Source organism: Martes martes, assembly GCF_963455335.1.
Source record: "Martes martes genome assembly, chromosome: 8".
Lineage (NCBI taxonomy): Eukaryota > Metazoa > Chordata > Mammalia > Carnivora > Mustelidae > Martes > Martes martes.
Genome location: NC_137895.1, coordinates 4,352,398 through 4,377,256, shown reverse-complemented (window position 1 = coordinate 4,377,256; position 24,859 = coordinate 4,352,398). Strand labels below are relative to the sequence as shown.

At 39.0% G+C, this 24,859-nt stretch overlaps 1 protein-coding gene across 1 annotated transcript in view; it reads right to left on the bottom strand.

Annotated features, from left to right (window-relative positions):
- The window catches only part of SMC1B (structural maintenance of chromosomes 1B), a gene marked incomplete at both ends in the record, with an annotated part of 76,085 nt that overhangs the window by 9,206 nt on the left and 42,020 nt on the right, over positions 1-24,859 (bottom strand). Inside the window, 7 exons of the mRNA XM_080811769.1 lie at positions 572-670; positions 2,981-3,134; positions 4,680-4,825; positions 5,655-5,796; positions 16,732-16,838; positions 18,225-18,341; positions 18,826-18,963. Coding sequence (XP_080667895.1) covers positions 572-670; positions 2,981-3,134; positions 4,680-4,825; positions 5,655-5,796; positions 16,732-16,838; positions 18,225-18,341; positions 18,826-18,963 — 903 coding nt within the window. The remainder of the gene's footprint in view (positions 1-571; positions 671-2,980; positions 3,135-4,679; positions 4,826-5,654; positions 5,797-16,731; positions 16,839-18,224; positions 18,342-18,825; positions 18,964-24,859) is intronic.

Here is a 24,859-nt window from a genome sequence, read left to right as displayed (position 1 = left end):
CTTTCTGGCTGGAAAGCCAAGAATGGCTCGTCATTTTGCCCTCACCACGAAAGGCAGCCTCGGGATGGAGTCAAAACAGAAAGAAACATAGCATTGTAGTATGGCTTATAGGGATGCCTGTGACAGAGCCAGAGCTGCCCAATTAAAAAGCCCTTGAAACCGGATCCCAGGTGTGTGCCCTACAGCCGTGAAGGTGGTGTCCCCTACTGCAGGGGCCACTAGAGTGGGATGCCAGAGTACAGTGGCTACTGCTGTCTCTTGCACAATTGCTTGGAGACTAATAATCATTGTGAATCTCCAAGGAGACAGCCCTTCAAAAAACTGGCAGACCATAGAAGTTTTCTTCTTTGGGAAAAAATTTCATAGTACTCATGTTCTGCTGAACACACAGTGAGAAGTGCTCATCTACACATTCTTAAAAAGCTACCTACTTAACACCATTTCTTCAGAAGCCGTTAGGAAATCTACTTTTTTCCCTGAATGCAGGCTCTATGGTCCAAAGCGTATCCTGTAGCATATTTAAACATTCATTGTCACAGTGAGTCAGTCCTAATGGGAATCTTTTGATTACCTTCAGATCATCCGTCAGAGAGCTGTAGTCTATCTCGAGGGCTTCTTCTTTCTCATAGATGTCGACCGTTGCCTGGGTACTTTCTGCTTCAGTTCCCAACTGAAACACAGAGGCGGCCCTTTGTTATATGAAATGGTGATCTCATCCAACCGCCCAAGGCCTCCGGTTGATGCCCACCTCACTCCTTACTGGGGCCTCCAAGGCCATGCCGATCTGGCAACAAGATCTCCAGGTGCTTCTGCCTGCACGGTAGGAGTTCCGAACTAGTGATCTAGTGCGGTCTCCCCCACAACAGAAGGATCTTCTGCAAGAGCCCTGGTAGGTCTAGGTAACGTACCCTCTTTTTTTTTTAAGATTTTATTTATTTGTGAAAGAGAGAGAGAGAAAGAGAGAGCACATGAACAGCAGCAGGCAGAGGGAGAGGGAGAAGCAGGCTCCCCTCTGAGCAGGGAGCCCAATGTGGGACATGATCCCAGGAGCTGGGATCATGACCTGAGTCGAAGACAGACGCTTAACTGACTGAGCCCCCCAGGTGCCCACACACCCTCTATCTGAACACCTCCAGTGGAAGGGAAATCTCAGGTCCCACCTCCCAATTATGGGAAGACAATTACCCCTGTAACAATTATTATAATCACTTCTACCCAGTGATCCTCGTTCAGCCCACTGGAGAGAGAGACTTTAGCCCTCCTGCATTTTCTATTTCAGGCTTTACAGAGAACAGCTTGTACAGCATCCCCGCTACATAGCCACTTCTAGATGTGCCTACAAAATTCCGATCAGGGAGCTCACCACAAAAGGCCCTCTGTATTTCCGGTAGAAAGTGTTCCCTAGGAGAGGAAATCTGTCTCTATGGCCTCTACTCCCCAACCCTGTATCGCCCTTGGGGCCAGAAAGAACAAATACGATCCTCCTCCTGTGATAGACCGTCTTCTAATAGAGGAGAATGATCATGTTCCTGAGCCTTCTCTTCCCAACACAACACGGTCTGGGCCTTTTCACTATCCTGAACGCTTTACTCTTAAGAAGCATCATACCTTAAAAAGTGAATGCAACCCTATCACTTTTTCTTTTTAGATAATGATTCAGTATTATTCCAGCGTAAGGCCTTTAATACCTGCTCTGAAATACCCCACCACGAGTGTGAAATTCTTTCAAGCCAATAAAGAAGTCATTTTCCGTTCAGGTGGGCTGGAGAACCACGCTGAAGGTTCAGTAGCTGAAAGCAATAGGAACAAAGCAGTGGCACGAACCCTTGACCAGTAACACTCACTTTGATGTGAGCCGTTAAAGTTGCTTCCTCCTCTCTGTAACCTCTTCTACAATTCCATTGCCTTTTCAACAGATGTTCTGTTTCTTTCTGCAGTATAGTAACTACTGTTTTCCTGCCCCATCTATTTCTGCTGTTCACAGGCCCATCCCTTCTCTCTCTGGACCTACAAAAGTGGACCCACGATCCATAGTTCTTCTCCAGGGTTTTCCTAACAGCACAGGGGAGAGTTCTCTTTCCCTCTGGTCAGAGCTGGTGGTTACAGCTGCAGCCATGTGGTGAAAGCCGATTTGGGAGAACAAAGCCAATATATATACTGAGCCAGAAAGAGTTCTTGACAGTGTTCAAATTCCTGGACTGGGTCAGGCATGAGACCGCCCCCTATCCTGCCCCCCTACCCACCCTTTAAAGCCACCTGAGCTGGGTTTCTGTAGTTTGTGGCCAGGAAAGGGTTTTCTCCTTTCCTTAACTCCTGTCTGGAATGTGACCTCTGCTACTATTGAGAAAAAAAGACAAAGACTTTTTGAGTATAAGGTTATGAGATCTGGTCAATGTTGGCAAGAGAAGACGTGTTGATATGAAAGATGCTTCCCTCTGACGACTCCAAAGGACTCAGGGCCTCTTCTGGGGCGGAGGGTGGATGGAGGGAGTAGCTGGCCGGCTGTGCGGCAGAGCAGAGAGGGGAGGGGGATGTGGAAGGGAGACCCCAGGGCAGAGCTCAGAGATGACCTGTGAGGCAGGACAAACCCATCTTGTCACTGGCTGTGGAGGGGGTAATGGGAACATGTGCGTTCCGAACACAGCAGCAGCTTCCCGAATACCCCACCAAAGGCCACTGATTGCCAACAGCTCTCGATCTCGGATTCCTCTCGGGATCTAACGTGTAGGAAAGAAACTGCGGCCCATCCTGTGGGGCTAGAAGGACATGGATCAGCGAGAGACACAAGAGAACTGCGTGACATGCCCAGTCCTCTGCAATGAGGACCGTGGTAGGAGGTGGTAGGAGGACGCCTTCTCCACCCGACGGAGCCTTAGCAGCCGAGGGAGGATCTGCGGGGCTGGGACCTCGAGAAGCAGCCAAAGAGCATCGCGTGCAGCTGCCCGTGGCCACGTTACTCTGCAGTCCTGCGGGCGAATACCTCCACTTCAATGATGTCATCCAGTGACCCCAGCAAGAGGATGATTTCAATGTCTTGGACTTTGCAATCAAGCAGCAGGTTATGCTTCTCTAGCCGTTTCTGTTCCAAAGAAGTTTGAATGATTACAACTTCTTTTTGCCATTTTCCCACTTCCCTGTAAATACACAGACATGAAAAGTGATATTTTACTCCTTATGTAAAGTTGCACCAAAGAAGAAAAATGAATGTGTTGTAAATGAATTCACATGGAAAAAAGATTCTTTTCCGGAGTGCTATAAGTTCGAGAGTCACCTCACTGATGCTTCTAATAAAACTTTAACACTCTTGAGAAAGGCCACGACTGTAATTAGTTAATCCAAGAGAGCATTTTAAAAAATAATAAACATAATTACTTTAATCAGACTAGCTTTGTTTCCTACTTTGTTTTAAAATCTGTATAATTTCTCAATATAATTTCAATATTTCTTATATTTCTTCAATATAAGCTCCACACTTTAGAACCTCAAAACAAGAGAAACAACCTTTTATTTTTTTTTTTAAGATTTTTTATTTATTTGACAGAGAGAGAACACAAGTAGGCAGAGAGGCAAGCAGAGAGAGAGAGAGAGGAGGAAGCAGGCTCCCTGCCGAGCAGAGAGCCCGATGCGGGACTCGATCCCAGGACCCTGAGGTCATGACCTGAGCCGAAGGCAGAGGCTTAACCCACTGAGCCACCCAGGTGCCCCGAGAAACAACCTTTTAATAAGAAAAGTGTCTTAGTAGTTAAGTCATTACATATCTAATGATCTGAACTTTTCTTTTTATTATAGCCACTATTAGTATAATGCTCTCTATTTTAAATGAGGGCTTGGGGATTTTACTAGTTAAAACAATGTGGGATTTTAAAGAGGATCTAGAAACAGGACCAAAAAATAAAATAAGAAATATGTGCTTTTCAAAAATATGATGAACAGAGATGTAGTTCTGTTTAAACTAACTATAAGAGTGAAAAAAACGCAAGCGTAAATGAACTTTAAGTCCACTCAAAAATCATAGACAAAGAACTTCTTGGCTCTATCTTGAAATGCTGCAAGTCTTTAACCAGTGAGCAAAATCATGAAATGCCAAGAGTTGACCAAACCAGAGCACATTTCATCTAATCGCTTACAGTCATGCCAATCATACAGGCAAGCAGAGGTCACTGTGGAGCAGCAGGCTGCCTGGTTCCAAGTGTCATCATCCCTTTCATGACAGACACATATGCTTAGCATGTGCCAGGTACTGTTCTAAGTGTCATATGAACAGTCCCTCATTTATGCGGTGAGCAACCCCAGGTTACTATTTACTAGAGGAGGAAACGAAGGCATAGTGTGTAAGTGGCAGGGCTGGGGTACGTGACCATGCAGATCGGCTCCAGACGCCCCCCTGCAGGCTTTGTCCCACAAGCGGACCAGAGAGGGGCCCAGTACAACAGTGTCACAGGGATTTAGGGCAAGGGGCTCTTGGCACAGGCCCACGTTGTCATCTGCCAAAGAGAACTATTCACTCTAAACAACTAACCACCTCTTTGGTTTTCCCCCAGATGAGAACACCTGAAAGGTGTGATGTGGGACCAAAGGCACCAAGGGTACATATTCAAATAACAAAACTTCCTACGATAAATTTCAAATTCGTAGTAAACGTCATCAAAATCCTGGTTGTGGTCCTTCAAACTAATTACCTATCAATAGCCAGAAATCTCTTCCGCTCTTCTTCCAGCTGAGCTTGGACCTTCTCGGCGCTGGCGTTCTGAGTGAGAAATACGTCCTTAAGTTGCTGCCGCTTTGCCATGAGATCTTCCACAATCTGCAGACAATTTTCTTCAGCCTGAATGAAGACAATTTACACTGTAGGCTCACCGTCTTTTACGTTAATAAGGCCAACAGATCACCTTAGTGTCAAGAAACCAACCCAGTGATTCTGGGATAAACCCCCGTTCTGTGTGGTGCACAAACCTCTATCCCACTCTGTGTGACCCACTCTGGCTCTACGCTTCTTGGAAATTGGCGATTACTACCTGTCTTTGTCCTTCACTTTGGATTCATTCCTCAGCTTAATGCCATCTGACTTCTGTTCCCATTGTCCAGTGAAGACGTTCCTGCTGCTGGGACCTCTTAATTGGTAACTTGACAACCGTCCCCACGTCCTCCTCCCGGCGTGGTGGGGTTTCTGGCTCTACCTCCATGAGCCGTGCGACCACTCCTTTCAGAGTCCCACCCTTGCCTCACTGCTCCGCACAGTCCTCCGCTCTGCCCGGGGGTCTCAACCACTTACAGTTTCAGTTCACTTCCAGAAACCGGCCTGGGCTCCTCCCACCATCTGTGCGTGCCTCACTTGCCAGAGATCGCTGCCTAGGTGTCACACAGGCAACTCAAGCTCCGAGCATCCGGTATGTTCTCCCTCTTACTCGCTCCTCTATCCACCCATCACCCAAACTAGGACTCAGGAGTCATCACTGGCATCCCTCCTAGGCTTAGGCTCCCACTTCAACATCTAGTAATTCATGAAACTGCTGATTTGACTTCCAGTATCTCCCAAATCTGCCCTCCACACTTTCTGTGCCCAAGAGGACACTTCAGGAGCTTGACCCGTGTTTACTCAGTGGAGGAAGTCGTCGTCTCAGTGACAGGCGCCTCAGCCACCTGTTCTTAGTTACCTGCTTTAGGTTATCGATGTCTTCTCTGCCTTTCTGGACGGTCTCTTTTAACGTGCTGACCCTACTCAGCCTCTTCTTCAGCTGATTGCGACTGTACTCGAGTTGAACGTTAAGCCGAGTTTTTTGTTTCTCAAATTCTAATCTAGTGTAATAGAGCCAAGCGTTACCCGTGGTAAGGAGTCTCTTAATTCTTTATTTTTTAGTTATTATTATGGAAAGTTTTAAGAAAATACAGAAGCAGAAGGAATATTATAAGGTATTTAGCCCAAGGTCAAGGTCAAACCTGTTCTATCTACGGCTGATTTGTGACTGCTCCAACCCTGGCACATATCAGACATCATGTAACTTCATCAGTAAATATTTTAGTTTGCATCTCTGGAAGTGAAGTGACCATTAACACAAAACCACAAGCTACTGTAGATACAGCCTCACGAACTCCTCATGAAGAACTCCAAGACCAGCTGCAGCTCATCCTTCCCATCCTCTCTCCCTCACATACCCTGTTAACAGGATCATTCAATCCGGACAGATTGTCAAGCACTAACTGTTATCAGGAACCACAACAAGAACAGTAATGGTAAATACAGAGTGATATTCAGTGAGAGGTCACCGGGTGCCAGACTGCCTTTACATGGATTAACTCCCTCTAGTTGTAGGACTCTGAGTGGCTAATACCACTCTCACTGTTGATGAGGAAGCTGAGCAGACACGGCACAGAACTGAGTTTCTTGCCCCAGGCTACCCCATGAGGAAGTGAGGGAGCCCCGGCCTGTGACACACTCCGAGTCCCTGCCCTTAACTGAGCACAGTGCCCGCAGGAGGGGCTCAGAACAAATCCCTGAAGGATTTCTTCCTGCTGCAGGAGGCAGACAGGCAGACGATGGGAAACACTTCTTCACTTGGCTCTGGAACACCATACCGCTCTGGCTTTCCTGCTCCCTCACTGGCTGCTCCTTTGATGGTTTCTGGTGATCTTACCCAGGCACGTGGCTTTAAGTACCACCCGCATACAAACAATCCCAGAATTTACACCTCCAGCCAGGACCTCTCCCATGAACTCCTAACTTGTATACTCAACTGCCTACTCCGCATCTCCAGTCAGATGTCAAAGGCATCCCAGGACACATAATGGATAAGCTACTAAAGTAGTAAGAGGTTTTAGCAAAATCATGTTACAATCGAAAATTTGATAGCATTTTTCTACACCAGTAGGAGCCAATTAGAAAAATATTATAAAAATAAATACTACTCATAAGAGGGAAAAAAAAACCTATAAAATATCTGGGAAGTAACTTAAGATCACACAAGATCTGTATGAAAAAAAAACCTTTAAAATTCTAATATAGAGTATGGATGATTAGAATAAATGAACAGACATATTATGTTCTTAGGTGAGAGGATTTGATATTTTGAAGATTTTCTCCCCAAATAAATCTATAAATCTGATGCAATCTCAATCAGAATTCCAGTAGGATTTTTATGAGAAACCCAATGAACATAAATAGGCATAGTTCTTTAAAGAAAATCTACCAAAGTTCAAGTAGACTTCAGAAAAAAGAATATGATAGGGACTAAAAAGGGGCATTTCACAGTGATAAAGAGATGAATTCACCAAAAAGACATAATGTTCCCAAATTACGTACGGACCTAACCACAACGCTGTAGAACACATGAAGTAAAAACTGACAGAACTGGAAGAAACTGACAGATCCAAAAGTATACTTGGAAATGTCAACACTCCTCTCAGTGTTTGCTGAACTAGCCAGAGGACCAGTAAGTATAGAGAGTACTTGAGTGAGACCAACCAACTTGGTTTAACTGACACACAAAGAACACTCCACCCGCCAGCAGGTACCTATTAAACAACACACTGCTAAATGCCCCATGGGTCACTGAAAGAAATTATAAGAGATATTAGAAAATATTCTGAATGGAATGAAAATATAACATACCAGAAGTAGTGGGATGTAGCTTAAGCAATATTTACAAAGAAATACAGTTTAAAATGCTTATATCAGAGGGGCGCCTGTGTGGCTCAATTGGTTAAGCATCTGCCTTCAGCTCAGGTTGTGATCCCACAGTCCTGAGACTGAGCCCCACATTGGGCTCCCTGCTTAGTGGGAAAATTGCTTCTCTCTCTTCTTTTGCCCCTCTCCCTGCTTATGTTCTCTCTCTCTCTCAAATACATAAATAAAATCTTTAAAATAAATCAGTAAATAGAATGCTTATAATAGAAAATAATTAATCCAAAATCAGTAGAAGAAAGAAAAAATAAAGGTAAGAGCAGAAATCAACCACACAGAAACAGACAAACTACACAGAAAATCAATGAAACCAAGAGCTGCTCTTAGAAAGGATTAAAAATAAATTAATACATTTCCAGCTAGGCATTAAGAAGAAAAGAAGACAAACCACCAATATCAGAAATGAAAGAAAGGACACCAGTACAGATCCTACAGACATTAAAAAGGCTAAAAAGCAAATATTATTAATAACTATGTTAATAAAGTTGACAACTTGGATGAAACACAAAAGTCTCTCAAAAGACACAAACTACCGAAACTCACTCAAGAAAAAAGATATCCTGGGGGCACCTGGGTGGCTCCGTCATTAAGCACCTGCCTTCAGCTTAGGTCATGCCTGGGACTGAGCCCTGCCCTGGGCTCTCTGCTTGGTGGGAAGCCTGCTTCTCCCTTTTCTATTCCCCCTGCTTGTGTTTCCTCTCTCCCTGTCTCTGTCAAATAAATAAATAAGATCCTTAAAAAAAAAAAGAAAAGAAAAAGGATATGAATAACCCTATATCTATTTTTTGAAAAGATTTTATTTATTTATTTGAGACAGAGAGAGCAAGAGAAAGCATGAGTGGAGTCAGGGGGAGAGGGAGAAGTGGGCTCCCCACTGAGCAGGGAGCCTGATGAGGGGCTCGATCCCAGGACCCTGGGATCGTGACCTGAGCCAAAGGCAGAAGCTTAATCGACTGAGCCACCCAGGCGCCCCTAGCTCTATATCTACTAAGAGAACTGAATTTGTAACTAAAAACCTTCCCATAAAGAAAGATGGGTGGCCCCAGTTGCTTTACTGGAAAATTTTACCAAACTTCTATGAGAGAAATAATAGAAACTTCTACAAAAACCCTTCCAGAAAACACAAGAGGAGACAACAATTCTTGACTTATTTTATGGGTCTGGCATTACCCTGATACAAAAACAGGAAACAACGTGTGTTGGAGAGGATGTGGAGAAAGGGGAACCCTCTTACACTCTTGGTGGGAATGCAAGTTGGTGCAGCCACTTTGGAGAACAGTGGGGAGATTCCTCAAGAAATTAAAAATAGAGCTTCCCTATGACCCTGCAATTGCACTACTGGGTATTTACCCCAAAGATACAGATGGAGTGAAAAGAAGGGCCATCTGTACCCCAATGTTTATAGCAGCAAAGGCCATGGTCGCCAAACTGTGGAAAGAACCAAGATGCCCTTCAATGGACGAATGGATAAGGAAGATGTGGTCCATATACACTATGGAGTATGATGCCTCCATCAGAAAGGATGAACACCCAACTTTTGTAGCAACATGGACGGGACTGGAAGAGATTATGCTGAGTGAAATAAGTCAAGCAGAGAGAGTCAATTATCATATGGTTTCACTTATTTGTGGAGCATAACAAATAACATGGAGGACACGGGGAGATGGAGAGGAGAAGGGAGTTGAGGGAAATCGGAAGGGGAGGTGAACCATGAGAGACTATGGACTCTGAAAAACAACCTGAGGGTTTTGAAGGGGCGGGGGGTGGGAGGTTGGGGGAGCCAGGTGGTGGGTATTAGGGAGGGCACGGATTGCATGGAGCACTGGGTGTGGTGCAAAAACAATGAATACTGTTACGATGAAAAGAGATTAAAAAAAAAGATTACAAGAAAAGAAAATTATATATTAGTATGCTCATGAATGTAGATGCAAAAATCTTACTGAAATTTTAGCAAATCAAATCCAGAAATATTTGATTTTAGCAAATCAAAATCAAAAATACAAATATGATTGAGTGTGCTTATTCCTATGTATATAAAGTTGGTTTAACATCAATCAATATAATTTACCATATTAATAAGTAACAACAGAAACCCTAACCAAGCACTCACTCAAAAAATGGCAGAAAAAGTATTCGACAGAATTCAATATTCATTCATAAAACATTTCAGCAAACTAGAAATAAAAAGGAACTATCTCAACCTGCTAAAGGGCACCCTAATGTTAAAACCACACTTAACCATGAACAAGTGAATGCTATGGCCCTAAGACTGGAAGAAAGGCAGGATGTGCTCCTACCACGTCTATTTGTTCAACATCGTACTGGAAGTCCTAGTTAGTGCAATAAGGCAAGAAAAAGAAATAAAAGGCACACTAACTGGAAAGGAAGAAATAAAATTTTTCGTCAATGAAATATGATCACCTATGTAAAAAATCCTAAGGAATCTACAAAAGAGCTCCTAGAATTAACAAGTGCAGTAAAATTACAGGATACAAAGTCAATTTATAACAACTAATCCTGTTTAGGGGAGCCCAGGTGGCTCAGCTGAGCATTAGATGATTGATTTCAATTCAGGTCATGATCTCAAGGTCTTGAGATCAAGCCCCATGTTGGGTTCTGCGCTCAGCGCAGCGTCCAAGATTCTCTCTCTTCCTCTTGTCCCTCACCCTGTTCTCTCTAAATAAATAAATACATAAAGTAAATAAAATCCTAAAAAAACTTACACCAATCTTATTTCAATATACTACCAACATCTATTTGTGACTGATAATCACAAACAATTCTATAAATAATAGCGTAAAGATATGAGGTACTTACAATAAACTGAACAAAACATAAGACCTGTACACTGAACACCAAAGAACATTAATGAGAGAAATTAAGGAAGATCCACATTAAGTGAAGACAGACACCGTGTTCATGAATACTGTTAAAATGTCAATTCTTCCCAAATTGATTTATGGATTTAACACAGTCCCAATCAAAATCCCAGCAGACTTTTAAGAACAATTGAAAAGCTGATCCTAAAATGTACATGGAAATGCAAAGGACATAGAAGAGGCAAGGGCTTGACCCTCCTTGTTCACTGCTATATTCTCAAGTGCCTAGAATGGTTCCTGGCTCATGGGATGCTTACAGCAAATAGGTGTTGAATGAATGAACGGACCATGAGAGAATTAGAATTAAAGGAAATGGGCCAAAATATTGATGGTTTTTATTTCTGGACAATGGGATAATGACTGATCTTTTAAAAAGTCTTCTCTATGTTCACCAAGAGGCACATACTACTTTTGTATTTAAAAATTCTACTTGAGGGCGCCTGGGTAACTCAGTTGGTTAAGCATCTGCCTCCGGCTCAGGTCAAAAGTCCCAAAATTGAGCCCCACTTCAGGCTTCCTGCTCAGCAGGGAGTCTGCTTCTCCCTCTCCCTCTGCCCCTCCCCTTGCGCTCTCTCTCTCAAATTCTTAAAAAAATAAAAAATTATACTTGATTATATGAAAACCACAGGTGGGGCTCCTGGGTGGCTCAGTCAGTTAAGGATCCAACTCTTAATTTCGGCTTAGATCAGGATCTCGGGGTCAGAGATCCAGCCTCGCATTGGGCTCTATGCTGGGCATGGAGCCTGCTTGAGATTCTCTGTCTCCCTCTCCCTCTGGCCCTCTACCCACAGCCCCCCTTTCTATAAATAAATAAAAAGAAAAGCCCATAGTTAAGATTATACTCAATGGGGGGAAACCTGAGAGCTTATCCTCTAAGGTCAGGAATAAGACGAGGATGTCTACTCTCACCACTTTTATTCAACATAGTACTGGAAGTCCTAGCTATAGCAACCAGATAAGAAAAAGACATAAGATACATCCAAATTGGTAATGAAGGAGTAAAGCTTTATTTGCAGAGGACATGATACTATATATAGAAAACCCTGAGGACTCCAAAAAAAAAAACTACTAGAAGTGACAGATAAATGAATTCAGTAAAGTTGCAGGATACAAAATCAATCTACAGAAATGCATTGCATTTCTATACACTAATAATGAAGCAGCAGAAAGAGAAATTAAGAAAACAATCCCATTTATAATTACACCAAAAATAATAAAATACCCAGGAGTAAGCTTAACCAAAGAGCTCAAAAACCTGTACCCTGAAAATTATAAAACACTGATGAAAGAAATTGAAGAAGACACCAAGAAATGGAAAAATATTCCATGCTCATGGATTAGAAGAACAAATACTGTCAAAATGTTTATACTACCCAAAGCAGTCTACAGATTTAATGCATCTTACCAAAATATCAATAGCATTTTTCACAGAACTAGAACAAACAATCCTAAAATTTGTATGGAACCACAAAAGACCCCTAAAAGCCAAAGAAATCTTGAGAAAGCAAAACAAAACTGGAGGTATCACAATTCCAGATTTCAGGTTATATTACTACAAAGTTATAGTACTTAAAACAGTACATAACTGGCATAAAAACAGACCCACAGTTCAATAGAACAGGACAGAAAGCCCAGAAATAAACTCACAACTGTACTGTCGATTAATCTTCAACAAAGGAGGCATGAATATGCAGTAGGAAAAAGACAGTCTCTTCAACAAATGGTGTTGGGAAAACTGGACGACTACATGCAGACGAATGAAACAGGGCCATTTTCTTATTCCATATACAAAGAAGAAACTCAAAGTGAATTAGGGACCTAAATGTTAGGCATGAAACCATAAAAATCCTAGACCAGAGCACAGACAGTAATGTCTCTGACACTGCTCACAGCAACTTTTCTTCTGGATAGGCCCCTTGAGGCAAGGGAAACAAAGGCAAAAATAAACTATTGGGACATCAAAATAAAAAACCTTCTGTACAGCAAAGGAAATGGTCAGCAAAACTAAAGGACAACCTACTGAATGGGAGAGGATATTTGCAAATGATCTATCCAATAAAGATATATATATATAAATACATATATATATAGATAGATAGATATCTAAAATACATAAAGAACTCATACAACTCAATGCCCCCCAAATCAAATAATCTAATTAAAAAATGGGCCGGGGTGCCTGGGTGGTTCAGTGGGTTGAGCCTCTGCCTTCAGCTCAGGTCATGATCTCAGGGTCCTGGAACTGAGCCCTGTATCGGGCTCTCTGCTCAGTGGGGAGTCTGCTTCTCCCTCTCCCTCTGACCCTCCCCCTTGCTCATGCTCACTCTCTCTCAAATAAATAAAAAAAATCTTAAAACAATACAACAAAATAAAAGGGCAGAAGACATGAACAGACATTTTTCCAAAGAAGACATAAAGATGGCTAACAGACACATGAAAAGATGCTCGGCATCACTCATCATCAGGAAAATATAAATAACAGTGAAATATTATCTCACACTTGTCAGAATGGTGAAAATCAAAACGTAAGAAACAACAGGTATTGGCAAGGATGTAGGACAAAGGGAACCCTTATGCACCTTTGGTGGTGCGGCCACTGTGGAAAACAGAATAGAGGCTCTTTAAAAAGTTAAAAATAGAACTATCGTATAATTCAGTAACCACACTCCTGGGTATTTACCCAAAGAACAGGAAAACACTAATTCAAAGGGATACATGCATCCCTACGTTTATAGCAGCATTATTTACAATAGCCAAACTATGGAAGCAGCCCAAGTGTCCATCAACTGATGAGTGGATAAAGAAGATGTGGGATATATATACAGAATGGAATATCATTCAGCCATAAAAGAGAATGAAATCTGGCCATTCGCAACACCACCGATGGAGCTGGAATATTATGCTGAGTGACATAAGCCAGGCAGAGAAAGACAAACACCATATGATTTCACTCCACTGTGGAATTTTAGAAACAAAGCAAATGAACAAAGGAAAAAAAAGAGACAAACCAAAAAACAGACTCTTAACCATAGAGAACAAATTGTTATCACAAGGGGAGGAGGGTGGAGGATGTATGAAATCGATAAAGGGGATTAAGAGTATAGTTACCTTGATGAGCATGGTGTAATATATGGAACTTAAACTGAATATATTGAATATATATATATATAGAATCACTATATTGTACACCTGAAATTAATATAACACTGTATGCTAACTATATTGGAACTAAAATAAAAAGTAAAAACATAAGTAAAAATAAAAATTATATTTGATTTTTATATCTATAGGAGATGATAGATATTAACAAAACTTAGGCAGTAATCATTTTACAATACATATAAGTCAAACCATTATGCTATATGCCTTAAAAAGTGATGTATGTCAATTACATCTCAATAAAACTGAAAAAAAGAAGCACCTAATACAAAAGAAACCAATCACCTAGATAAGTACAGTATAGAGACCTTAAATAACCTGCAGTCATAAATGCTTTGTTTCCTATTTCTGCATGATTTTGACTCCTTTTAAATATAAGATGACTATATCTCCAGCAAAGGGACTGTCCTCTAACCTACAATACAACCTAGTCATTGTCACTATTGTACCCTTATATTCAGAATTTATAGTCATAGTGCCAACGCAATTATATTCAAAAACATAATACATGGATGTGGTATGAAGTTAGAAAGATTTAAGAATACACAAAAATTAAGTATCTCAAGCCCACACTCTCAGTCTCCTCAGAGGCAACCACTCTTAACGATCTCTAAACACATGTGTATATATATTTTCCCCCCAGAATGTCATTTGTCTCAGTTCTCTTCATGGTGCTATTGCCATGCAGAACATGTTATTTCTACCCATTTGCATTTTATCTTTTCTTTTACAGCTTCCAGCATTTATGTCATACTGAAAGACCTTCCTTGATCTGAGATTATTTTTAAAAACTTTCTTATGACATTCTAGGATTCCTATGTTTTCATTTATTTACTGAAATCTTTGATCCAGCTGGCATTAATCTGAGTTTAAGGAATGAGACAGGGATCCAAGTAGGTTTTTTTCCAGGTTACAAACACATGTATCCCAACATGATTGCTGAAAAATATATATTTTTCTCCACTGATATGAAATGCCAGCTTTATATTAACTCAAATTTCCCTTAGAGATCTGAGTGTATTTCTAGATTCCATTTGTGAGCAAGCACATCAATATTTTAATTAATCCAACTTTACACATGTTTCAAAGTCTGGGAGTTCTAGTCTTTTCTCATTATCTTTCCCAGATTTTTCTTAGCTAGTTCTGAAATGTGAACTCTAGAATCATCTTATCCGGTTAAAAAAACCCTTGTCCACACATGTATTGAGAGAATACGTAAATTAGAGATTAAGTTAGGGAGAACCAACTTCTTTATAATATTGGGTCTCCCTATAAAAAAAAAAACTAGTATGTTTTTTCTTTTTATTCAAGATTATTTCTCTGTCTTGTTTAAAATATTAGATTTCTTTTATTAAGTAAAGTCTATCCCCAATTTGGGGCTTGAACTCACAACCCCGAAATCAAGCATTGCATGCTCAACCAAGTCAGCTGGGCGCTCCTGAAAGTTTCTTTATGTACTTTCGCATTTAGTAAGTTTACTCCTAAGTACTAAGTATTTTACCTTTCTCATCTCTTAATATTTGAGGTATTTTCTCCCTACATATTGTCTCCCTGGTAGTTTCTATATAGAAAGTCTAAAACTTTTAAAATTAACTTTTGTATTAATTTTCAATTTAAAGTTTCATGTTAATATTCACATCCAGCCATATTACTGAATTCTTTTTTGTTTCTAACAAAAAAGTTTCTGTTTTCCAGGAATTTCCAGATATATATCATATAACCTGCAAATAGTGGAAGTTTTATTTCCTCCTTTGCAAATGTTTATACCTTATTTCTTGTCTAACTCTATGGACTGGGATTTCTAGAAGAGCATTAGGTGATGGTGGTGATACCAAATACTCTGCTCATTTCTCACTTTACTAGGAACACTCCTAGTGTTCCTCCATGAAAACATGATGCTGATTTAGAAGAAGGTGTATTCCATCTGAAATTAATGATGTACTATATGTTGGCTAAATGAATTTAGATAAAATTTTTTAAAAAGATTAAGGTATATTTAAGATTTTTAAATCAAGAATGGATGCTAAATTCTGTCAAGTGACTTCATCTTCTCTAGAGTTGATTGTGTGATTTTTCTTCTTTGATCATTAATATGGTAAAAACTGTAGCGATAATTTCTGATATTGAACCACCCTTTTATTTCTGGAATGAAGTCTACACTAGATAATGGTGTATTGTTTTGCTGTGTTGTTGCACTGTTTGTTTCTAGGTAACCTTATTTTATTTCATTATTTATAGGTAAGAATGATTTAGAGTTTCTTATGGGATGTGTACATGACAATTTTTGGATTTTTATGTTCGTTTCATAAAAGGATGTTTCTTCCTCTTCTATAGTATAAAGCAGTTAAAATACTAAACATTTGTTTAAATGTTAAATGTTCAAGTTACTTGTGCCTTTAAAGTTTACTGGGATGATTCTTTTGTGAAACCTTATGTGCCTGGTGAATCTGGGGAAAAGGGTGCTGGGTAGGAGGCTTTTTATGTTCTTTTCTTACGGCAACTGATCTTATATTTTTCTATCTTGGGAATGTTATTTCTTGAAGATTATCAATTTTATCCATATACATGGATATTTACAGAAAAATAATTAAATTATCTTACTATTTTAAAAATAACTGCTATGTGTATAATTATGTCCCCATTCTCTTACTTTGTATATTTCTGTTTTTTATCTTTAAAAAATTATGGAATAAAAGAATTATAGCTCTTCATAAGAATATGAATGTTTGCTAGCTATTTCTTGATGAACTGAAATAAAGACTCCCTCAGTCATAATTCCCTTAAATTAAGAAATTATGGTTACAGGGGAGCCTGGATGGCTCAGTTTTGGCTCAGATCACGATCTCATGGATCATGAGACCGAGCCCCACACTGGGTTCCACACTCAGTAGGGAGTCTGCTTGTCCCCACCCCACTCTCTCTCTCTAAAATGGATAAATAAATCTCTAAAAACAAAAATAACAGTTACACTTATATATATGTGAGTTGCTTACTAACATTTTCTAATAAAAATACCTTTTCTGATCAATTTCTTGTTGCTGTTTAACATGTTTCTTCTCAAATTCACGAATATTTTCCACACCAATTTCTTCACAGAAGTGTTTGAAAATCTCATCTTCCACCTTTTAAATTATTTCAAAATAACTGGTTTAATAATTAATTTTAAGAAAGTATACATATAGACAATACTTAAACCTAAATTCTTCCCACCAAGAATTTCCTATATTAGGCCAAAAACTAATCCGAAAAGCATTATTGTACTCTGAGGAACCAGTGTTTTTTTTTTTCTTTAACTCCTCAAACTACACCCTCTATTTTCCAATTTCTTACTCTAAAAACTAAATTAAAAAGCTCATAATTGGCTTTATTAACCCTTTTGGCTTTATGAAGTGTTGGAACCAAATCAGAACTATTTCCTTTACATTAGCCACACCACAGTATAACATTCTACATAAATAAATAAAATATTCTTTAGATATGAGTGTTTATGACTATAGAGTCTCAGGCAATAGAAGCCAAAAGGACTGGAGCATAGAATTAAGACAGAAAGATTTGGAAGATCTAGAATGAGCCAAATCCAACAAAACATTTAACCTCGATGGTTTTAAAGCCTTGCATTTATATACAATTATAGGATAAGAGAGACCTGTTTTAAATAGCAGGACATGTTAAAATAACTTTCAGAATATAAATTAAATATGAATGGGACATGATTGATGCAGTGGCAAGTTATAATGTACATAACTTGGTAATCAAACCTATGGAAAGTGTCAGTTCCATGTGCTGAGTCCATGGTACTCTGTGCAGGTCAGACAGTATTCTGACATTAAGCTTTGTTCTGGGCATTGACAAACAACAGAGCACCCAGAGGATGGTTGCCGGAGCTGGTTTTAAATCCATGATTAAAGCATTAGGAGTATTTAACCTGGAAAAGAGGTAATTAAGGAGCAAGAGAAGTGTGGTTTCAAATCTTGTGATACAAGGCAGAACAAAGCAATGGGTGGAAGTTATTAAGTGACAGTGGGACAGACAACTTTCTAAGGATTAGAGAGGATCAAGAGCAGAATGAATTAAGTCTGAAAGGTCCTGTCATTTTATAAGCAGAGGCTAGATGACCAAATCTTTGTTGCCTCAGAGCTAAGCACTGAGCCCCGTATACGTAACAAATGTTCAAGAAATAACTACTGAGGGAATGAGTAACTTTAAAAGATAATCTGAAAGAAAGGGTCTTCCTTTCTGCTGTTAAGGACAGTGGGAGAAGAAAGCGGCTGTAATTCTTACAATGGGCAAAGAGATGCTGGAGAGCAGAGAGTAACTACGCACTGGTCATTATCTCTCGAGGGGGGCAACAGTGGTTCTCCAAAGACACAGAGAAACTCTTTTGGCAAACCAGTAAAACTCAGGACTTATCAAACTGCTTTAGAGTATACTCAAGAAGCCCTAAGTCTGGCATCTGGTCTAGAACTGTATTTTACACGTCCATCAGTAATAAATACAGCATTCAGGACCTTGTCTATTTTTCCTTGAAATTCTTCAATTCTTTGTTGGCGCTCTTTGATTCCTTCACTCAACATAGTACACTGAGACTCAATATTCAGTAGTTCACTTTGTAGCTGAGACTGTTCCTAATGAGGAAAGAGAAAGATTCTTTTCAACGTAACTATTTTACCTTTATACAATGAAGCAAACAAATGTGAAGATATCTTTTAGAATAAAAAGGGAATCCTATGGGACACGTGGGTGGCTCAGATGGTTAAGTGTCTGCCTTTGGCTCAGGTCATGATCCCACAGTCTTGAGACTGAGCCCCGCGTGGGGCTCCCTGCTCAGCGGGGAGTCTGCTTCTCCCTCTCCCTCTGCTGCTCCCCTCTACTTACACTTTCTCTTTCTCAAATGAATAAATAAAATCTTTTTTTTAAAAAAGGGAATCCCTGAGATAAGTTAAATGGAGGCACAGCTGAATGTCAAGATTAACAACCATAAAAATAAACTAGAATATAATCTCAATCATGGCGTAAAGTGTAAAATTACATGATGCTATAGAAATGTAATTCCTGAAGTTCTCTGTTTTGGCTCTCATCTCCACCCAGTTTTCTGTAAGCCCATATTACCCGGAAAAAAGCAGCAAGGTGCTTCTTTTTAATCATCTCTAGTTCACTTTGGGAATATTTCAGTCGTGTATGAGTTCCTTGTACTAGAGTCTGTATTTGTTTCAAATCTGCTTCCTTGCGAAGTATCTTCATTAAATCCTTAAAAAGAGAGAGAAATAGAACATTTTACAATAGAAAGGCACTTTCACTTTTTTAAGAGCTTCCATGTGTCATAAGTCACCCACACCCTGGGGATCCTCCCCCTTCTGATAAGAGATGGGCAATTAAGTACTACAAGCTATCTGGGGGGACCACAATGCCCTACAGCACCCTCGAGACTAACACACTTTCTAGGAGGAAACAGGAGTGAGAAATGAGGAATGGGAAGTGTGTGCTCCACCCAAGGCACACGAATGACCTAAATGGGATCAGCCTTGCTTTTAGTGCATTCCCTTCCTCCCTCACCCACCCCATTACTCAACCAAATTAACTCTAGTGTATGTATGCTCTTCTGTATTTTTACTCCCAGTCTTTACATGAATACATGTGTACACAGTCACCTATATATGGTTTTCACTTGTGTTTTACAAATTTAGAGTCCTATGGAATGTGTTTTTTTTTTTTTAAGATTTTATTTATTTATTTGACAGACAGAGATCACAAGTAGGCAGAGAGGCAGGCAGAGAGAGGGGGGGAAGCAGGCTCTCCACTGAGCAGAGAGCCCGATGCGGGGCTCGATCCCTGGACCCTGGGATCAGGACCTGAGCCGAAGACAGAGGCTTTAACCCACTGAGTCACCCAGGCGCCCCGAGTGTGCTTTTCTGTCTCCTGTTTTTCTCATTCAGTTGCTCACAACTGTATATTATTCCAGGGTGTGACTGTACCATTATTCAACGGTTTTCTTAATGAAGGGCCTTCACTTTGTTTGCAGGTTTCTGCCATGACAAACAAGGGGTCAGCAACATACTGTTTATTTCCATGCAGTAGATTCCTCAGGGTGAGATCGATGGGTCAAAGGTATTCATGTGTCTAAGAGCCGCTTTCCACTGCTTTCTCAAAAGCTTTAACAAGTCACGTTTCTATAAATAATGTATGACTGTTTCTTTACATCGCCTCCAGCATTTATATTTTTCCCAAGATTTACGGATAGGTGTGGAGTAATCTGAATTTAATTTGTATTCCCTTGACATTCCACTGAGCACTTCTTCGTGTTGATTAGACAACGGACTTTTCTGCAAACGGTCTGATCTTCTTTCCCCAGATGTTCTCTCATACGGCCTTTTTCATGTCAACTTAGAAATCTTCGATGGTATAGAAACTAGTCTTCATTTTAAACTTCAAAAATGTATATATAATGGCTTTTTTCCTCACTTAAATTTTTTTTTGCATTCAGGTTTTTAATCCATCTGGAATTTACTTGTGTTACAATATGGGGCATAACATTACTATCTCTAGATATGCAAATACCTTTTACTAAATAATCCATCCTTTCCCTACCAGATTAAAACATTGTCTTTTTTGTATACTAAATTGTCAGATATAGTGGGCTCTGTTTCTGGAAGTCCTATTCTGTTTCATTAATCTGTCCATTCTTACTCCAAAACTACAGCAGCTTGATTGCAATAGCTTCTAATAGAATTCTGTATGCTGGTAAGACATGTTCTACCACCCTCTTTCATCACATTTTTTTCCTAGTCTCAGGGAACTCTTCATTTGTAAGAACTAGAATATCATTTTCTCAAACTAAAAAATCCTCAATAATATTTTAATTAAAATTTTATTTAGTATTATATGAATTGGGGGACTTCTAACTCAAGAATATAGTATGTCTTTCCTCTTTGTTGTTTTGTTTCTCATTAAGATTTAGTTTTCTAAAAATAGTTACTGTGCCTTTAGATTTACATTTATTCCTATGAGAATATTTTTTAGGGGCGCCTGGGTGGCTCAGTGGGTTAAAGCCTCTGCCTTCAGCTTGGGTCACGATCCCAGGGTCCTGGGATTAAGCCCTTCATCGGGCACTTTGCTAGGCGGGCAACCTGCTCCCCCCCACCCTGCCTCTCTGCCTGCTTGTGATCTCTGTCAAATAAATAAATAAAATCTAAAAAAAAAAAAAGAATATTTTCTACTTTTAGATGCTTGAAGGAGAAAAACCACAGAGTTTTATTTATGTAGCCCTCACATTAGCTTATTAATCTAGTAGTTTTAAAACTATAATCTTATCAGCAAAAAGTTAGTATTTCTCCTTTCAAAGATTTATACAAATTATTTGTGTCTAACTGTATTTAGTATAACTTTCAAGACCACATTATTTAATAATGGTGACAGCAGATATCTCTGTCTACTTCTTGATTTTACATGAAGTGGTTTTAATGTTGGGGCACCTGGGTAGCTCTGTCGGTTAAGTGCCCACTCATGAGTCTGGCTCAGGTCATGGTCTCGGGGTCACGGGATGGAGCCCTCCGTCAGGCTGTGCTCAGCGGGGAGTCTGCTTGAGCTTCTCTCTCAGTCCCTCCCCCAACTCCCATGCTCTCTCTCTCAAATAAATCTTTGAAATAAAGTAAATAAATAAATAAAATGGTTTTAATGTTTCACCATTTAAGCAATTACATCTGTTGGCCTTTGGTAAAAGTGATTTATTTAAATAATTCCCGACATTTACTCTATTCTTAGCACTTTAATTAGGACTACCTCCTAAACTTTATCAAATACATTTTTACATATAATCATATGAATTTTCTCCTGTCTTCAACTTGTTATTGTAATGGACTATGTTGATGATCAGTTAATATTAGAGCATCCTTATTTTCTTGGAACATATCGTGTTTAGGCAGATATATTTTCCTTTCACTACATTGCTGAATTCTCTAGACTGATATTTAATTTAGGAATTATGCACTTATACGCACAAGGGAAATCATTCTCCAGTTTTATTTTTTGTAGTATCTTTATAATATTTATAATTAAATTTATACTAACTTTATAAAATAAACTGTCAAGTTTGTGGCTTAAGATTAGAATTATATTAGAACTCAGCTGTAAACACAGGAAACACCAAGAATCTTTGTTTAAACTGTGGCAAAATATACACAACATAAAATTTACCATCTTTACCATTTTTAAGAGTACAGTACATGCACAACATGTGCTGTGCATCATTGATGTTGTGCAGCCCATCGCCAGAAGTCTTTTCGTCTTGCACAACTGAAGCCCTGTGCCCACAGAACAAGCCTTCATTCTCCTCTCCCCTCAGTCCCTGGCACCCACCATTCTACTCTCTGTCTCCATGAATCTGATGACTCTAAAGACCTCATATAAATAGAATCCACCATACCTGTCTTTTTGTGACTGGCTGTTTTCATGTAGCATAATGTTCGTCCATTGTGGAGCATGAGTTAGGATGTCCTCCCTTCTTAAGGCTGAATATTTCATTTTATGTACAGAACACATTTATTTGTCCACTCATCTGATGCACCCTTTGGGTTGCTTCTACGTTTTGTCTATTGTGAATAATGCTCTTATGACCATAGGTGTACACCTATATCTTCTAGACCCTGCTTTAAATTCCTTGGAGTATATATCCAGAAGTGGAATTACTGGATCACTTGATAATTTTATTTTGAGTTTTCTACTATTTTCCATAGCTGCTATTTTATTTTCCTGGTGTGTTTTTTCAATGGTGGGTCACTCAACTAACTGTGGCTTTAAAAAAAAATGTGGGTTTATGATTCTCATGCAACAGCTGTCTAGGGCAATGCAGTTCCTCAACAACGGCATGTAACTTTTAACTTCTTAGATCAATGGTCTTATCCTCATGCTTGCCATCTCTTGGTACAAGATGGCTACTGCATCTCCAGGCCGCCTGACTGCATTCCAGTAAGGAAGAAGAAAATGCAGGAGATAATACCAACACTTTCATTTATACCTCTAAAACTGTCACATGGCCACTGGCAGCTGCAACGAAACTTGGGAAATCAAGTTGTTTTGTTTTGTTTTTAGGACTCTTTAATAGAGCCCAGAAAGAAAGGAAGACATTGTGGTTAGGGACTGGGCCAGCAGACTGACTACACCACGGCCTGCCATTGCTTAACTTTTCAAATGTCCCACATCTTTTGGTCAATCTTTATTTATATATTTGTTTTTATATGTTTATTTTTAATTATATATTTTTGAAAATCTTCCCTTTCAGGTTTTTAATTTTTTTATTATATAATTATTTGCTCATAAGATTCTCTTTAAATTATTTTAGCCTTTTCATTCCTAGTCTATTTTTGCTTCTCACTTTTCCTCCTTTATTAGAATTGCAATGAGTTTATTATTATTAGTCTTTCAAAAGAACAGCTTTTAGATTCACTGGTCCCTTTTCTACTTGGTTTGTTTTCTAATCTCAGCTTTAAAAATTCCATTGTTAAGTTTCTGTTGTTTATTGTGGTTGTTGTTCTAGTTTCTTAAAGTAATAAATGTCCTGATGTCTCATCTTTCTTCTTTAATAATGAAGGTATTTCTTCTTGATGTAACTTATATGTGTCTCAAAGACTTCCCATTTATCACTTTTGAGACACTTTGTAATTTGCCTTTTGATTACTTCTTTGATCCCCAAACTATCTACAAGTGCCTTTCTTAATTTCTATTCAAACAAAAATTTTTTAGTCACTACTTCTAACTTCATTAAATTATAATCAAGATGACCTTTTAGAAAGCTACTGAAGTTTCCATTATGGACAAGCATATAATCCATTTTTTAAAGTGTTTCATAGATATTCTAAATAATATCTCACATTTATTGAGCCCTTACCAGTGTTCTATCAAGTCTACATTCATTAAAATACTTAATCCTTTCAACAGCGATGAAGGAGGTGCTATTGTTTTTTCCACTCTCAGTCCAGGGTCCAGGGAGGAGGCTGACTACAGTAAGAAACGGGGGCATGATGGAAATGCTCTGTGGTTGTGGGGGCAATTACAGGACTATATACATTTGTCCAAACTTACTGAATCACACGCTTAAAATGGGTGGCAGTTATTGCATATAAATTATACCTCAATTAACCCAAAGAAAAATCAATTTATATTTACAACATATATGACTAAGAACTTATTTATTCATTATACAAATAATTCTTAGGGTGGGCAATAAAATAATAGGCAAACTTATAGAAAAATGTGCACAGGAAATAAGCAGTTTGAAGAAAAATTTACAAAGAACCAATAAAACAAGAGGAAATGTTCAATCTCAGGTATAATTTAAGAAATATATACTAAAACAATTGGATCATACATATATTTTCTTAACCAGACTGGCAAAGATGGAAATATTTGCTAATATTTCATGTTGCAATCCAGGGTCTTACAATACTACCAGTGTTCTTTTGATGGGAACTTAGCAACACCCATCAGTAGTATAAACGCACATATCCTTAGACCCAGAAATTCCACATACAGGAATTCATCTTAGAAACATATTTATACAAATAAAGATATTTTACATAATAATAGCAAAAGTTTATATAACACTCACACATGCCAGGCACTGTTCTTAAGTATTTTAACTGGATTATGTGATTTGATCCTTAAAATAACCCTAAAAGGGTTATTATACCCATTTTGCAGGTGGGAAAACTAGGGTACAAAGAGGTTGGGTAACTTGCCCAAGATCCTACCACTAGCAAGTGGCGGAGCCACGATTCAAATTCGGGCAGTGCAGCCACAGAATTGATACTCCTAGGTACTGTGCTATTCTCCTTTTCTAAAGAATGTTTAATGCCACCTCGTTTGTAATAGCAAAATCCAAAATATCCATTATTGGAGACTGGTTAAGTAAACACAACCTATACAATGAAATACCAGGCAGGATTCACTAAAAATAAATGGTTTTCTGTATGTTAAGATAGGTGAGCCTGGTGGTGGGTATTAAGGAGGGCACGTATTGCATGGAGCACTGGGTGTGGTGCATAAATGATGAATCTAGGAACACTGAAAAAATAAAATAATAGTAATAATAAAATAATAAATAAATAAAATAAAATAATAAAAAAATAGTAAAAAAAGATAAAAGCATGTC